Source organism: Emys orbicularis, chromosome 11 (assembly GCF_028017835.1).
Source record: "Emys orbicularis isolate rEmyOrb1 chromosome 11, rEmyOrb1.hap1, whole genome shotgun sequence".
Taxonomy (NCBI): domain Eukaryota; kingdom Metazoa; phylum Chordata; order Testudines; family Emydidae; genus Emys; species Emys orbicularis.
In genome coordinates, this window is record NC_088693.1 from 56,051,179 (window position 1) to 56,068,959 (window position 17,781).

General features: G+C 40.0%; 1 protein-coding gene across 1 annotated transcript in view; it reads right to left on the reverse strand.

Moving 5' to 3' along the window:
• The window catches only part of PGAP1 (post-GPI attachment to proteins inositol deacylase 1), a 43,216-nt gene that overhangs the window by 10,296 nt on the left and 15,139 nt on the right, over window positions 1-17,781 (reverse strand). Inside the window, exons 9-19 of the mRNA XM_065413556.1 lie at window positions 16,230-16,281; window positions 14,588-14,665; window positions 10,677-10,752; window positions 10,286-10,359; window positions 10,128-10,179; window positions 8,787-8,853; window positions 5,421-5,529; window positions 4,944-4,982; window positions 1,385-1,478; window positions 640-730; window positions 195-392 (exon numbers count right to left, since the gene is read on the reverse strand). Of these exons, the coding sequence (XP_065269628.1) occupies window positions 195-392; window positions 640-730; window positions 1,385-1,478; window positions 4,944-4,982; window positions 5,421-5,529; window positions 8,787-8,853; window positions 10,128-10,179; window positions 10,286-10,359; window positions 10,677-10,752; window positions 14,588-14,665; window positions 16,230-16,281 (930 nt within the window). The remainder of the gene's footprint in view (window positions 1-194; window positions 393-639; window positions 731-1,384; window positions 1,479-4,943; window positions 4,983-5,420; window positions 5,530-8,786; window positions 8,854-10,127; window positions 10,180-10,285; window positions 10,360-10,676; window positions 10,753-14,587; window positions 14,666-16,229; window positions 16,282-17,781) is intronic.

Genomic DNA, 17,781 nt, shown 5'->3' on the forward strand with positions numbered 1-17,781 from the left:
ACAATCTGGCCCCTTATATTGCTTTTGTATTTGGTGTTGGCAAATCCTGATGATCAATAAAAAGGAGTTTATTGTAACTGTATTGTAGGATCTCATCCACCCAAGTATTCCCAATCTTACAACTGCTACGTTTCTCTGATTTACTTATTATTGTTGCAGTCATCTATAGGAAGGTAAGTATTATGCTGCTTTACCTTGTCAAAGATAACCACAATGAAGACAAGAGCCTTAGAGATGAAGAGAAGAGTATGCCACCCCAGTAGGCAATTCCTGTCCCAAAAAGAAATAGAATCAGGGACACAAGGGGGAACCACATATCCTGCTTATTCAGTAAAACAGCATCCAACTCTGGCAAAAACAATACATTCCATATATCTTTAAACCAGTTAAACCTGCCAAAATATGAAAGAAATATTAGTTGTCTTTTCTGGTCACTGTTTCAACAAAAAATACATAATTATTCCTGACACTACAGCCTTTTAATCAGATCAACATCACATGGCAAAAGAGGTCTCTGAATCAAAGGATCACAAAGAAAATAAAAGAATACTACTTTGTTTTTAAAAAACGTATAAATAAAACTTCTACACTTAGGAAACTGCTACACAAAATTAAAACAAGTAACAGAAAATAACTTACCCCAATAGAAATTTAACAACATTCACAAAAGGGTCCACTTTGTAGGGTTTGGCTGCTCTACCCAGTGCAAGAACAAAATCTGAACAGTGGCCTAGAAAAAAAAAATTATCGAGACACAATTCATACCTTGCCACAAAGTTCAAAACAAAAGCACAAAAACAGAAAGTGAAATTAAACACAAAGCTTCAAAAGTGAAAATAAGAATGATAACATACTAAGACTATTACTGTACAATAGCCAGGCTCTTGTTCAAAATCCTTATTAATCAGTTGATTGCTCAGAAACAGATGGCATGGGACAACAGTTTTCGATAGATAGACACGATAAAAAAAAAGCTTGTACTAACATCACCTGAGCTGGAATAAAGATGCTTTTAGTGACAAGAGATTACCAGTTTCCTGCACACATTTCAGTTTATTTTTAACTCTTTCAAAATAAGTCCTACCCCTATTTTTTTTCTTAAACTTCTGACAAGGGCAGAATGTCGCTAGAGGAGGACACTAATGGGGAAAAACACTGTGCTTCTTTTTGTTTGTTTGTTTGATATCATGGCCCAACTCTTAAAAGAAGAAAACTCTTAATTCTGAGGGATTAATATGATCGTAAACCACAAGGAAAAACTACAGTGATGTTTCATATGAGGAGAATATTAATATGGTGGTTTCTAAATTCACAATGTATGAAGATATGATTACTATACACACACAAAAAAGTGTGGCTAACAAATCTTTTTACACAATGTTACCTGTTGAAATTAAGGCGCTTAATTGTCCTCCATATGCAAGAAGCATATTAGAAATTACATACACAGGAAGGGAACCACCATGAAACCTTATTACCTAGAAAACAAGGATATTATACAGTTAACTTGAGCATGCCAAAAAGGATTTAAAAGATTAACATGAGTTACCTCATGGAACAATAATGAAATTGTTTTCATGAGGTTCAGGTTCTGCTTTCCCCTTGATGTGTATGCTTCAGTAACTCCCATTAGCAATAAAAGTTATACTTGATAAATATCCACGAACCATACTCCTGAATGGCCACCTGATTGTGTTTGGTTTTAGAAATAAAATACCAAATCACATGTGGTTCTGATAAAGTATTTTGCAGTCAGGATAAGCGTGGAAGGAATACCGTTGCATCTGAATCATGTTTCACTGATAAAATCAAATATATTTAACAAAACTTAGAAATCAGTTTGAGATAATCATTTGTCTGCAGTGCCAGTAAGTATGTAGCCAAGGAGCTTTTCAAATCACAGTTTTAGACATTAGTTAGAATTGGTATAGAAACATAAAAATACTTATAACAAGTGACAGAGAGGAAATAACTGAGCAAAACGGACAGGTCTGATTGTTTAGTGAATATTTTATTCCTTTTTCATTAACAGCATCAGAATTTAGTAAAAAACTAGGATAACAGGAGAGTATAATTCAAAGACTCCATGTTAACTATCCAATAAACCAGTATTTCATGATACAAAGCTGTTTTATTTTGCCAAATCTGTGTAACTGATGTCCTAAAATGACAGCTAATAATTTTTTTAAATGTACACCGTAACATAGAGACACCTTCTGGGAGGCTAGAAAGGTGGAAATATTTTAGACTGATTTATACATTTTGGAGATGCTTGTGAACAGCATTCCTAGCTACCAGTACTTTGGTACCACGAAGCTTCAGATGGCCTGTCTATTTCTACTGATTCTAGCATGGAAATGCATCCTTCCTGTATGACAATGTCTGCCGAAGAAACAGATGACGACTCTAATTAGAGGTTTTTTTGCCATTAGAGTAAGTTATGTTCACCACCAAGCAACATTTCTATGTCTTCAATGGAACAAAATAAATACCTGGAGGCAAGGTGAAGAACACCCACTGCAGCACCCTTTTCAGAGGTTTAAGTCTAAATACGTGATTGAGGACTGGCACAATTGAGTCTTACCCCTCACTTGGAACTAGGGAATTTCTGCTTACATAGCAAGTCCATCATTAGCACGTGCCAGTGATCTGTAGTGCAAGATTTTTCTTGTTCAGTGCTCCATTATGCTATTAAGACACAGCCCATCACTGGGTTCTGCACAGGTGCACTGTCCCAACGGGTGCTCCTGGAGGCATTGTGCCTGACTCAAGTACAAACACCGCTGGAAGCTTCAGAAAGGTTTGGCTGCTCGTCTACATTTTAGCCTCATCTACATTAGCCTCTTCCTTATAAAGTCTCCCACAGTTGCTATCACCATTTTAAGTCTAATAGTGGGAACTCTAGCATAGACAAGATTCCGATGTTTGCTGGTTCTCCTGCAACCATATTGTCTAGACCTGTTCAGAACCCTTCTGGGTCCTCTGATTGTGCCCTACTTTTGAGCAGGACTCAGTTAGGTCTGACGTAGGCAAAAGATTCCTTTTATGTTTCCCTAACCCTTTTGCACTCAGGTAAACACAAAGGGTTTGATTTCATGGCAACAATTAGCTTGAGTTACTACACTCTAGTTCAGGGGTGGGCAAACATTTTGGCCTGAGGGCCACATCGGGGTTCCAAAACTGTATGGAGGGCCGGGTAGGGAACACGGTGCCTCCCCAAACAGCCTGACCCCCGCCCCCTATCCATCCTCTCCCACTTCCTGGCCCCCAACTGCCCCCCTCAGAATCCCTGAACAATCCAACCCCCCCTGCTCCTTGTCCCCTGACCGCCCCCTCCCGGGACCCCCTGTCCCTAACCGCCTCCCCCGGGATCCCACCCTCTATCCAACACACCCCGCTCCCTGTCCCGACTGCCCCGACCCCTATTCACATCCCCACCTTGACAGGCCCCCAGGGACTCCCACGCCTATCTGCACCCCCCCAGAACCTCCGCCCCATCCAACCGCTCCCTGTCCCCTGATTGCCCCCCGGGACCTCCTGTCCCTTATCCAACCCCCTTGCTCCCTGCCCCCTTACCATGCCGCTCAGAGCCAACAGGACTGACAGCCGCTCCACCCGGCCGGAGCCAGCCATGCCGCTGCGCTGCCCGGCGGGAGCTTGCAGCCCCGCTGCCCAGAGCACTCGCGGCACAGCGAGCTGAGGCTGCAGGGGAGGGGGGACAGCAGGGGAGGGTCCGGGGGCAAGCCTCCCTGGCCGGGAGCTCAAGGGCCGGGCAGGACGGTCCCGCGGGCCGGATATGGCCTGCAGGCCATAGTTTGCCCACCTCTGCTCTAGTTACTCCATTCAAGCTAGCCTAGCTGGAGTGAGAGTGACCATACTGCAAAACAACACTTGAGGTACACAGAGTGACTGGATAAGCAGCTGATGAATTGTTTTAATTCCAGCTGCTGCATCCCCGCTGCACTATCTCCACTCAAGCGTCACCCATTCCCATGCCCTAACGGGTTAACTAGCTCAAGTTTAAAATACCACTTAACTTGTCCTAAAGATTTTTGTGCATAGATGGGAGTCAGGGGGTGGGAGAAAAACTTGAGTTATAGCTCAAGCTGACAATGCAGTAAAGACAAGCCCTTAATGTTTATCATTTGTTGTATCTTTGCCTACTGATTTTATAAAGCTGGGTGGTAAGTGGAATGGAGGAAGGGAAGTGACCCAAGCTAGTGCTAAAAACACATTGTTAATATTAAAAAGTGTCTTAAGTGTAACAAGTCACAGTTCTTACTGATATACGAACAGTTTATATACTGCGCACTAACTGGTTCAATTTAGTTTGTTGAAATACCTTGTAGTCACAGCTAATCAAATTACTAATTCTGTTATTAACCATTAACTATTATTAAAAATTTCAAATGTTTGTTTTTAGTACAACTTGCCATGACAGAATCAGTGCAAAATAGATTAGAACCCATCCATACAAAAAAAAAAAATCTACACAGATCTGAGGAAAGCTAGAATACTTTTTATAATTCTTTAAAAATTTAGGGCAACATCTATCCTGGTATGTTGTCTTGCTGAGTAAAAATACTTTAATCTAACATTGGATGGTATCTTACAGCAACACGCACACTCTATCTTAAGAGAATCCAAGAAGGGCATAGTAAAACAGCTAGTTTTAAAATAGCGCATACACATTTAAAAGAAAAAAAATATCCGAAAACTATTTTTGGCAGAACATTGGGTTCCATACATCATTCTTTTGAAATATTGCTTTTATAGTCCACATAATTTTCTCAGATACAGGACAGACTTACTTCAATCAAGACACAGTACTCAAGAATGTCACATGTGCTTTCATTTAAGTCTGGCATTAAGCAAGAGGGCCAACCACAGACTTACACTAGTGATACACAAAACAAAATTAAATATTAAAAGGGTTTCCTTACTTGCCCAAGAACTTGTGAGAATGAGGTCTTGATGGTTACCTAATTGAACACACATATTAAAAAGAACTTTAATATTTTGTTGTATATTACTGTCAAGCGATGAACCTTTTGAATAATGCGAAGCACAAAAAATAGAAAATTAACACTATATTTCACGTTTTGGCTTTCTGAAAGAAAAAAATTACTCTGTATCAGCAGCAGATCAGTAGTTGAAATGTACATCATATCACCCACACACAGGGAAAGCTCAATATTTTAAAAGGTTTTATTTGTTTGAAGACATCAGCCCACCTTTAATAGCCCTTCACCTGCTCCAAACTACTTTTAACTGCACTACATAAATAAAAAGTGATTGAGAATATTAAACACCTTTAGATTGGATGAGCAAGAAATAAAAACGTTAATTGTTAATTCCTCAAAATATGCAGATAGAGAGACAAATTATATATGGTAAAGAAAATAACCCCTGTTACTTACTTCATATTGACAATCTGAAGATGAATAAATATTTAATACTGCAACAGTGCTGTCATTTTCAGGTTGTGCAATGTGCAGTTTTGCAGAAATCTCAGTAAAAGATGGAACTCTGAAAGGAAAACGATTAGTAAATGCTCTAGTTATAATCAAAAGATACAGAAATATTTTAGCGTGTTCAATACAAGTGGCTGCAAAACACTAGCAACATATAAAAGCATCACAGCAAGGACCAGCCTGATGGCATAGTGGTGGTGATTTATACGATCATGAAGAACATCAATCCAAGTCTCTTCTTCTCTGAGCTGGCATGGGCCAGGGTACTAACAAAGGAAGACTTCAAGCTCAATCCCGTAGGGGAGGAGGCCTCATAACACTCCTACGTGAGCTAAGTGAGTGATGGGCTCTGATTGACTCAAAAAATTCAATCCCGTCCTCAGCAAGTAAACTGTCGATTGGGGCTTGAGCCTTCAAGAGATGAGGAGGATGAATATGTGCAAAAAAAGGAAAGTGAGAATCTTCAGAGCTCTGAAATGAACAGGGAAGGCTATTTTCAAAACATTAAATCTAACTGTAACCTGCAATGTATTACAATTAATCCTATTTCAAACCCATTTTATGTTCTAACCTCAAACCCAACAAGCTTTTGATGTTGGCCAGAGCAGCTGGTTATTTATGAGAACCATTAGAATAAATTGTAGACACTATTTTAAATATGTACTTGCCTAAGAGAGCATCGAAGTATAATTGTCATTAGGTTATCGCTAACCATTAAATACAGTATGAATTTTGGAACTTGTTTTATATGAAAGAATATTTCTTCAAAGCACCATAAGCATTACCAGTCAGATAAATAAATGGACTGTGTTACCTGATGTTCAGGGACTGCCTTCCCCAGTCTGAAATAATTGGCTGCACTTCTCCTCCTGCAAATACTGGAGGCAGTTCAAACTTGTTCATGTCTTTTCTGCTATTACCCCCCATGTACTTCCAAACGTCCATGGATACACTAGGCCTAGATGCTTGCCCCGCTCTGTCCCTTTTGTTCACCTCTAGCAGCACAAAGAGGGAACGTCACCCTTTTTTCCCCTGGTGAGAATTCCTGCGGCATGGAGGAGTTCCCAGGGACCGATAGCCCGGGTAACAAGCTTCTATGCCACCTCCTCCACATAGCCATGGGACATTGAGTCTGTCAGGGTACAGAGGAGCATGCTACACCCCAGTTGGCAGCTAGCATAGGTTAAAGAAGCTTCCAGGTCATAATCAACTCTGATGTCTGTCCCCGATTACACCAAGTAGAGCTTTGGCACAGCAGAGAATCTAGGCTTAAATTCTTCTTACTAGAGTAAATATAATCTAACAGAAATATCTTATTCAGTTGTGTCAACTACATACATGGACCCTGAAGAAGCCATCAGAAAGATACCTCAAGGAATAGTTAATAGGGAGAAATACAGGGGAAAAAAGTTTTCCCCATTTCTAAAAATCAGTAATATTAATCTAATTTAGAAGCACTGTTAGAAGCATACTTCCAAAGGGTGCTTCTGTGTAGTGCTTTAAATGGTGTTGACCAGACAGCTGCTTAAAGATTTCCTTTGTGATGGCTGTCATCTTTTCTATTCAGGATGCCACCCCATGGCACATTTTCTGTGGGCTCTCATCCCTTCTGGCTTCTGTTATGCTACGATACAGCACTTGATCCACTTAATTATGGAGGATTTAGATTCCTCCAAGGCCAGACATGTAAGCTGGTGGTAAAAGAATACTAATGACATTTTCCAGAACTGATCAGTTCTACTCACATATATTTTAAACAGAGCTTCACATATCTACTATGTGCCATGCTGCTCCTTTAGGGCACTAAGGCTTCAGGTAAAAATGAAGGAAGAACGAATTCCTATGATACGGAATGACTCTGAGGCACGCAACACCCACCCCATTTGTCCTTAAGGAAAATGCAGTAAGGCTTGTGCCCTCCAAGAATAAAATTTCTGAGACTCTTCTTGCCAACGTGACTGCAACCAAGAAGCAAATTTTATGGAAACGAGTGGCCTATCTTCCAGGATTTCAGCTGAAATACTACTTGGATCAGGGACAATTATACGTTGCCCATCTGCTCTCCTATTCACGTGGCTTGCCCTCACACCCTAGAAAGATATTTGCCCTGGCTTAAAGCTTGGTCTTCCTCTTCACCACATTCATCTCCATGGACTAAAAGAGTATCTTGGAGAGGAAAGGAACCTTTCAAGCTTCTATGGCTCAGGGTTATCGTGGAAAATGAAGAACTGAATTTTTTTCTGGCTTTCCCCCCCCCCCTCTGGGTTTTGACCATTTTAGTTCAGATTATCCTTCTGGAGGATTTGTGACAGCGCTCATTTTAAGGAAATGAGTCTCCTCCTTGCCTGGTGTTCTATTTTAGGCTTTATCTCAGGGTTTTGAGCCCTGGTATTCACTCCTCATTCACATCCTCTGAAATATAGCTGGAAAGGAATAAGAAGAACGTCCAAGATAGCCCAGATCTTCTTAGGCAGAAGGAGAGAATGAGAACTGTGCATGAGAACTACATGTGCTTTAAGTGGCTAATTGTGTCATTTGGTAAGATGCCAGATTCCTTACCAAATGACTCAATTATCCACTTAAAGCACATGCAATTGAACCGTGAAGCTTTTCCCCTTTAGAAGTGGTTCAGAACCAAGACTGTGGGACATTTTAGATTTACTACTGAAGAGCTGTCAATCAGTGAGGATGGTCCAGTTTGCCAAGTCCCAAGGGCTGAAGAGGACTGACTGATCAATGCCAGAGGAGACACAGAGAAAGAGAGAGAGAGAGAGAGAGAGAACAGAAATCCAGACACACATAACAAGCTGCCCAGACTCCACTCCTGGCAGAGTGAAGGTCAGCATCCCTTCTACAGCTTCTGGGAGGTTTTCCTGCACAGATATAACATCTCCAACTTCAGATTGCTGCAGGGATATGGCCTGTCTACACTGATGGGAGAGGAGGGAGCAGGTAGAGAGAAAGAACAGCACTGGAAATGTTGGCCCCTTAAGGGAGAGGAGTCAAGATTTTGCTTGTTGCTTCCCCTAAATCAGCTTTACAAGCAAAAATTTGCAATGTATAAAGGGAGAGCGCTGAACTACTCATCTGTCTTCATTGGTGGATTTAGAGAATCTGGTGCAAGCGGTGCAGCCAATCCCCTGAATCTCATGGACAGATCTGAACTATCTCTGGTATTTAGAGGAAGAGAGAGGCAGCTCAAATGTCTAAAACTGAAATCTAATTCCAGAAAGTTTACTCTTCTAATATGTCTGGGATGTAAACTCTACTTTGAAAGATAACAAGGAAAAACAGAACCTCAAAACACCTTACTTAGAGACAGTTATTGAGTCTTCATGTGACCATGGTATGTGGAGTCTGTAAACACTAGTTTTTCTTCCTGGAAAGAAATAGAAGTAAAAATGAATTATGGAACATTATTGTATGAAATTAAAATTACTGTAGCTCATTCACAGTTCAACGCAATGGATAACATGACTATTGGATTATTTCTACATTTCAAATATCTGCAACAACTGTTACAATTTGCACTTTTAAAAATCACTATTGATACTTTGTAAAACAAGATTAAATGGAGAATATAGACTATATCAATCTGTATGGAAAGAAATCTAAATTGAAAGCCATATAATAATATATTGAGAGTTCATATTTGGTTGACAGTATAAAGTTTGGAATAGCATGTGTGTGAGATTGAGATATATACATCTATCTCTCTATATATCTATCTATATTTATCTATCGATATATGACCGTTAAGAGTGAAATGTGTCAACTATCCTCCAATAAGCAGAGTAGGAAAGCTTAACAGGCACCCCACTGTGCCTAGATCTTCTTTTTGTGTCCGTTTTGTAGTCCTGGCAAGATCTTCCATGGTGCATGGTACCTTCAGGAACCTAGATAAATCCTTGCTAATTATTTTCATTTAGAACCACTCTCCCACATACACAGTGATATAGATTATAGATTTTTTCTTTGAAACATTTATTCACAACAGAATTTTTTCCAGCTTTTGTTTAAAAGAAGTGTTTAAACAGATTGAGACCCGCGCAAAGATGATTTGGGTTCTTTTTAAAAGCCATAAAAATCTTCTACACCAAACTGAAGGGTCTAAATGGTACAGGAAAGCAGTAATAAGACACAGAGCGTCTCATCCCTAAGTCAACAATTCAGATTTTACTTCAGTCAATAGCAATTGAAAACCCTTGCCATACAAGGACTCTAGAACTCATAGTCCAGATCCTGACAGACAGTGTCAACCTAACCAAAGCTCACTAATATAAGTGGCACCTCTCTTTGCAGAGACACCAAGGATGGAATGGTTAAGGAGACCAGACTACTCCCTCACCTTTACAAATGGTCCTTCTAGAAAGAGAGGTGACGCACACTGGCAGGGTTGGGAAGCTTGTACAGATACTGCCCATATTTTATCTGTTCACTGGACAGAACAGAGGATTTCAGTCTCCAGAGCTCTCAGTCTGGCAACTTTCACAGCAAAAACAATTATATAAAAAGTAAAGAACTTGATAGCAATCACATTACAGTATGGAACATGAGAGAGCTGGGAGGCAGATGTACAATAGAAAAAAAAGCTGTCAAAAATATATTTTACTGCAACCATTTATGTGCACTTCAGGAAAACATTAAATTTACCTTTGTGTGGTTGGCAGTGGCTCTCAATGTAGATATTAAAAGCTTGGTATATCTAAACAAAAAAACAAACAAACAAAAACCCAAGAAACATTTATTCACTTGCATTTCAAAAGGAACTAGTTAGTTAATATCAATTTTGTTTAATTCAGTATTTTTACCTGGCCGAAGTGTTGGAGCTGTACATTGTAAATTAAACCAGTTGAATTTAATACAATTTTGCTTGAAGAAAGCCCTGTAGAAATGACAACCCTATATTATTTCCAATTAGTAAATCTAGAAAAGTAAAGGACTAGAGACTGATTTGCTTGAAAAGTTTACTACATCTAAGGGTTTTTTTGGAAGTTGAGATACTTTACATGTACACCCGATATACAATATTTATGAAATCCCTAATAGTAAAAGGGTGAAATAAGGCTTGCTTAATAGGAAATTATCTTTGAACTTCACTCCAAAGATCAATCTTTTAGTATTTTAAGGCCAAATTTATTACTCAAAATATGCCAACAAATGCAGTTTTCAAGTTTTGCAAGAGCAGTGCATTATACCTACCAAAAGAAAAAAGATGTGTTACAGGAAGTTGTACTGTTCGGGAATCCTCTTTAAAGAATTCACAGTCCAAAGTAAACTGCAACATAGACATATTATTTTATTGCATAGATCTGAAATGAACATAAAACTAGAGCATTGAGTCTGGCCATACTCTCTTCAGAACCCCAGGCAGACGACAACGTTCAAAGGTTGCTGCAAGTCACATTTCCATGCTTCACTTACAGTGGCTGGCCAGCCATTGGTTCAGCCACTAGCACAAGCCAGAACAGCTTTAGAGTAGCTTGCTCCGATTTTCACCCAGCTGCAATGTGTTGCAGCATGGCCAGAGAGCTAGTATCTCTAAGTCAGTGCCTCCTATTCTAGGCACAAGAGGGTGGTATATGGCAGGCTGTGCCCCTCAAGGATTCCCACACACGAAGAATATTTAGCTGGCCAATTATACCAGCTTTAACTATGCTTTGTGCCGCTGGAGCAGCACAAATGGACTAAGCTGAGCTGAGAATCTGGTCCAAAATCTATAAAATATATTTAATTCATTTAAAACTATTCTCTCACCTCACCTTAAAACCAGTATTTCTCACTTTCCTTTATAAAAGTGGTTTTCAAGCTGTTTATAGCTTGAAAGTTATAAGTTAACAGAAAGATGGTCTCTCTATGAAACAATCTCCCTTCTTATTCATGATTATACAGACCATCTATTATCATATTCTCAATCACTAAAACATTTGTGTCACAGCTAGTGCAGCTGCTTACATGAAAACGTAGTACTAGGAAAGTATTAATGTATATTGAGCTGTCTTAAAAATAAGGAAGAGAGAACATAAGAACGGCCGTACCGGGTCAGACCAAAGGTCCATCTAGCCCAGTATCCTGTCTACCGACAGTGGCCAATGCCAGGTGCCCCAGAGGGAGTGGACCTAACAGGCAATGATCAAGTGATCTCTCTCCTGCCATCCATCTCCATCCTCTGACAAACAGAGGCTAGGGACACCATTCCTTACCCATCCTGGCTAATAGCCATTAATGGACTTAACCACCATGAATTTATCCAGTTCTCTTTTAAACTCTGTTATAGTCCTAGCCTTCACAACCTCCTCAGGTAAGGAGTTCCACAAGTTGACTGTGCGCTGCGTGAAGAACTTCCTTGTATTTGTTTTAAACCTGCTGCCTATTAATTTCATTTGGTGACCCCTAGTTCTTATATTATGGGAATAAGTAAATAACTTTTCCTTATCCACTTTCTCCACATCACTCATGATTTTATATACCTCTATCATATCCCCCCTTAGTCTCCTCTTTTCCAAGCTGAAGAGTCCTAGCCTCTTTAAACTCTCCTCATATGGGACCCGTTCCAAACCCCTAATCATTTTAGTTGCCCTTTTCTGAACCTTTTCTAGTGCCAGTATATCTTTTTTGAGATGAGGAGACCACATCTGTACGCAGTATTCGAGATGGGGGCGTACCATCGATTTATATAAGGGCAATAATATATTCTCTGTCTTATTCTCTATCCCCTTTTTAATGATTCCTAACATCCTGTTTGCTTTTTTGACCGCCTCTGCACACTGCGTGGACATCTTCAGAGAACTATCCACGATGACGCCAAGATCTTTTTCCTGACTTCTTGTAGCTAAATTAGCCCCCATCATATTGTATGTATAGTTGGGGTTATTTTTTCCAATGTGCATTACTTGACATTTATCCACATTAAATTTCATTTGCCATTTTGTTGCCCAATCACTTAGTTTTGTGAGATCTTTTTGAAGTTCGTCACAGTCTGCTTTGGTCTTAACTATCTTGAGCAGTTTAGTATCATCTGCAAACTTTGCCACCTCACTGTTTACCCCTTTCTCCAGATCATTTATGAATAAGTTGAATAGGATTGGTCCCAGGACTGACCCTTGGGGAACACCACTAGTTACCCCTCTCCATTCTGAGAATTTACCATTAATTCCTACCCTTTGTTCCCTGTCTTTTAACCAGTTCTCAATCCATGAAAGGACCTTCCCTTTTATCCCATGACAGCTTAATTTACGTAAGAGCCTTCGGTGAGGGACCTTGTCAAAGGCTTTCTGGAAATCTAAGTACACTATGTCCACTGGATCCCCCTTGTCCACATGTTTGTTGACCCCTTCAAAGAACTCTAATAGATTAGTAAGACACGATTTCCCTTTACAGAAACCATGTTGACTATTGCTCAACAGTTTATGTTTTTCTATGTGTCTGACAATTTTATTCTTAACTATCGTTTCGACTAATTTGCCCGGTACTGACGTTAGACTTACCGGTCTGTAATTGCCGGAATCACCTCGAGAGCCCTTTTTAAATATTGGTGTTACATTAGCTAACTTCCAGTCATTGAGTACAGAAGCCGATTTAAAGGACAGGTTACAAACCTTAGTTAATAGTTCCGCAACTTCACATTTGAGTTCTTTCAGAACTCCTGGGTGAATGCCATCTGGTCCCGGTGACTTGTTAATGTTAAGTTTATCAATTAATTCCAAAACCTCCTCTAGTGACACTTCAATCTGTGACAGTTCCTCAGATTTGTCACCTACAAAAGCCGGCTCAGGTTTGGGAATCTCCCTAACATCCTTAGCCGTGAAGACTGAAGCAAAGAATCCATTTAGTTTCTCCGCAATGACTTTATCGTCTTTAAGTGCTCCTTTTGTATCTCGATCATCAAGGGGCCCCAGTGGTAGTTTAGCAGGCTTCCTGCTTCTGATGTACTTAAAAAACATTTTATTACCACCTTTGGAGTTTTTGGCTAGCCGTTCTTCAAACTCCTTTTTGGCCTTTCTTATTACATTCTTGCACTTAATTTGGCATTGCTTATGCTCCTTTCTATTTGCCTCACTAGGATTTGACTTCCACTTTTTAAAGGAAGTCTTTTTATCTCTCACTGCTTCTTTTACATGGTTGTTAAGCCACAGTGGCTCTTTTTTTAGTTCTTTTACTGTGTTTCTTAATTTGGGGTATACACTGAAGTTGGGCCTCTATTATGGTGTCTTTAAAAAGCGCCCATGCAGCTTGCAGGGATTTCACTTTAGTCACTGTACTTTTTAACTTCTGTTTAACTAACCCCCTCATTTTTGCATAGTTCTCCCTTTTGAAATTAAATGCCACAGTGTTGGGCTGTTGAGATGTTCTTCCCACCACAGGGATGTTGAATGCTATTGTATTATGGTCACTATTTCCAAGCGGTCCTGTTATAGTTACCTCTTGGACCAGCTCCTGCGCTCCACTCAGGACTAAATCTAGAGTTGCCTCTCCCCTTGTGGGTTCCCGTACCAGCTGCTCCATGAAGCAGTCATTTAAAATATCGAGAAATTTTATCTCTGCATTTCGTCCTGAAGTGAAAAGTTCCCAGTCAATATGGGGATAATTGAAATCTCCCACTATTATTGAGTTCTTAATTTTGATAGCCTCTCTAATTCCCCTTAGCATTTCATCATCACTAACACTGTCCTCGTCAGGTGGTCTATAACAGATCCCTAATGTTATATTCTTATTAGAGCATGAAATTTCTATCCATAGAGATTCTATGGAACATGTGGATTCACTTAAGATTTTTACTTCATTTGATTCTACATTTTCTTTCACATATAGAGCTAGAACCACAAGCAAGCAGCAGTTCAAAAATCACTGCTCTATACTTGTTTGTGAGTAAATATACAATCTGTAACTCGTGTTAGGAATTATAGCTACTTTCAGTAGACTAGATGTTAAATTAGTTGAAAAATTTACCTTTGAATCACATACTGTACGACAGAACTATAATTTGTAAAAGATATTTAGTGCAACTCTCCATATTTAATACATTTTCCTTGCAACCAATAATGACAAAATATAGTATTCGGTTGTCTTTAAGAGATGCTGAATAAAGTGTTTTTAAGTCTCATCTTTGTTACCTTATTGCCATTAATAGCTGGAACATAAACTACAAGATTGGTCAAAGAAGGATATTCCTGGAGTTTCAGAGTTACAACCTAAAACAGGAAAACAAAAATTACTTACAGTAAAAGTATAGTTTGGTTCAGTTAAAAACCTCAGGTGAGAGCCTCACTCCTACTCCAGCTCTTTTATGTGGGGTAAGGGGCCCTAAAAACCTGGTATCTGGCCAGGGGAGAAACTTGCAAGCCCTGGTACTAAGGGGGTATGCCAGGGCAGGGCTAGAGCCCACAGTGCTACTGAGATTCCAAGAAGCAATGCAGGCCATGGGGCTGCCTCAGGAGGTTGCTGACACTGAGAAAGGCTCCCAGGGCTGTCTAAATTATGCCAGGGCCTGCTCCAGCCCCTACAGATGATTGGGAGTGCTCAAAAGGAGACTTAGAGCTACCATCACACCCCACACACTGCCGGCACTGAGTTCTGTGCTATGCCTCTTGAAGGTACATCACAGAATCTCACACCTAAATGTGAACACTTATAATCATTGTAAGCTTCACAAATAATAGCAGTTACAATTAAGGAAAAAACACAGTTCATATGTAAGTGTCCTGCATTAAAAGAGTGCTGTGTACTATAGTGAACTACACTGTGCACTGTATCACGTACTCTACTGAAGTTTAATACAAATGTTGGAAGACTGTACACAACTTTTTAGAGATGGCCCAATCCTGCTCCCATTAAAAAGCTACAGGTAAAACATTTTATTATGAATTTCCAGTTACAGATTTCAGATACAGTAGGTGCTGAAGGAATTATGATGAAATACACCCTTAAATTGCATATATTTGGATAGCAGTTGAGAAATGGATTACTATAACTACCACTGTTCATGTACTGTCACTCCCCATGGATTATTAACTTAAATAAATATTCTCCTGCTATGATGAATGTGTACCATTGAAGTTTCATTAACGATCGCATATCACACAATATTCAGTCTGTTTGAACTCTGTTGCTGTCTTTATTTATGTGGCTGCAAACTACTATCAACTTTAGAAGTGAAAGAAAATGTCTGCCAATAGAGAAGAACTATACAAAGTCTACAAGATGTAAAATACATGCTGAGCCTTCTGCTATAAGAAAGGGAGTGAAGGAAAATCTCCTAAGAGTAGAATGACAGAAGAAGGTACTGACTTTGCCAATAGTAACAGAGAAGTCAAGTTGCATTCTAGAACAACTCAAACACAATTTAGAGTCTATTTGTTTCCTTTAATTATAAACCCAAGATGATTTTTTAAACACAATTTTATTGGTGTAGTTTTAGTAAACTACAATGTTCTTTTAAGTTTTCTGTAGGCTTAACAATGAATTAGCCTTTTGAAAACTTCAGCTTTCTTGCTGGACTTCTGACAACCAAGTCATTGATATGGAATAAATATCACTTTCATATATCCTCAAAAATGGGGAAGAAGCTGAATTTTTAATTAAGATGTTTCCCACTCCCCCAGTAGCATATATCCCAAGAGGAAACCTGGCTTAGAAATCATATCAATTCTATACAATATGTGAATGTATTAAATTATTCATAAACCCACACAAGACCTCTTCACGTAAATGCTCACTCCATTTTGTTGCAACAAAATAACATATAGTACAATTTACCTTAACAGTTGGCAGTAACTCAGCTTTCCAGGATAAATCAAAACCTTCCAGGCTGTAAAAGTTAAAATACTTTAAAGTGCAAATATACAAAATGCACATATTCATTATGAAAGGAGGTAGGCAGTAACAGTGTATTATTAATGCACCAGCCTTTCTCTACCTCTATAGAAATGCACAAGGTTAAAAACAGGACACAGATCTAAGTCTACTATAATTAAGGCTCCGTATTTGTCATGGAGGTCACGGATTCTGTCACGGGAGCTGCCTGAGCGGCTCGGACACCCTCTGGGCCAGGTGCACCAGCCGCTGCTGGGGCAGTCTCAGCCCCCCACCTCACTCCCCAGCAGCAGGAGTCTGGGTGTGGGGGGCCTTGGGGTTGGGGAGATGGGTGGTGCTTACCTGGGGGGCAGGGGGTCCCCAGAAGGGCGACAGCAACTCCCCTCCCTCAGCTCCTAGTTCCATGTGCTGCCTCCGCCCACAGGCACCGTCCCCGGAGCTCCCATTGACCGCGGTTCCCAGCCAATGGGAGCTGCAGAACTGGGGCTTAGGGCAGAGCGGAGGCAGCACATGGAACTAGGGTCGCCACTTTCAAGGAGCTGGGTAGGGAGTATGCCCCAGACCCACCAACACCCCCCTCCCCAGCACCCGCGGCGCCCCTCTCCTCAGCACCCACAGTGCTGCACCCCCCTCCCCAGCACCTGTGGCACCCCCAAGGCCGCCCTCCTAAGGGGCCCCTCCCCAAGTTTTAGTCAGGGGTATATAGTAAAAGTCATGGACAAGTCACGGGCCGTGAATTTTTGTTTACTGCCTGTGACCTATCCATGACTTTTAGTAAACGTACCAGTGACTAAAACGTAGCCTTAACTATAGTTAACTGAACAATTGTCCGTATACCAAACATTATAATTTAGCAATCTAAAGTAATTTACAACTCAAATAGCAGAGATGTTGCAAATCTGATTTCAGACAGAGCTGTATAGCTATCAATATCGCTGCATTCACAAGATCTGGCTGTTATTAGCCTCAACTTTTTGAAGCATAATGAAAACACTTAATGAACTGATATCTGCATTTGTACTGAAGTAATGCACAATAAGTAAAAGCATCCACTGCTCTCACAGCTTAAGGGAACTTATAAAAGTGTATCATATGCAACATCAGCTTTGCCTATTGGTGCAAACCTTTCAGGTGGCAGTTCAAAGAGGATATTGGATTAATGATTATCTGTTAATGAATTTACTTTAGGTCAGTTATACATATTTTAAACAAAATCCCAGACATTTCACAAAAGATGCACTTTAAGAACAAGATTAATAGATACCAAGGCCAGAAGGCACCACTGTCATCATCTAGTATGACCTCTTGTATACCACAGGCCATAAAACTTTCCTAAACTAATTCCTAGAGAAAATCTTTTAGAAGACCATCCAATTTTGATTTAAAAACAGTCAGTGGTTGAGAATCCACAACCACATTTGAAACTGTTCCAGATCCCTTTAAGTGGTGCTGTTTGACTAAATGGACTTAACTCACAATTAAAAAAAGATACTAT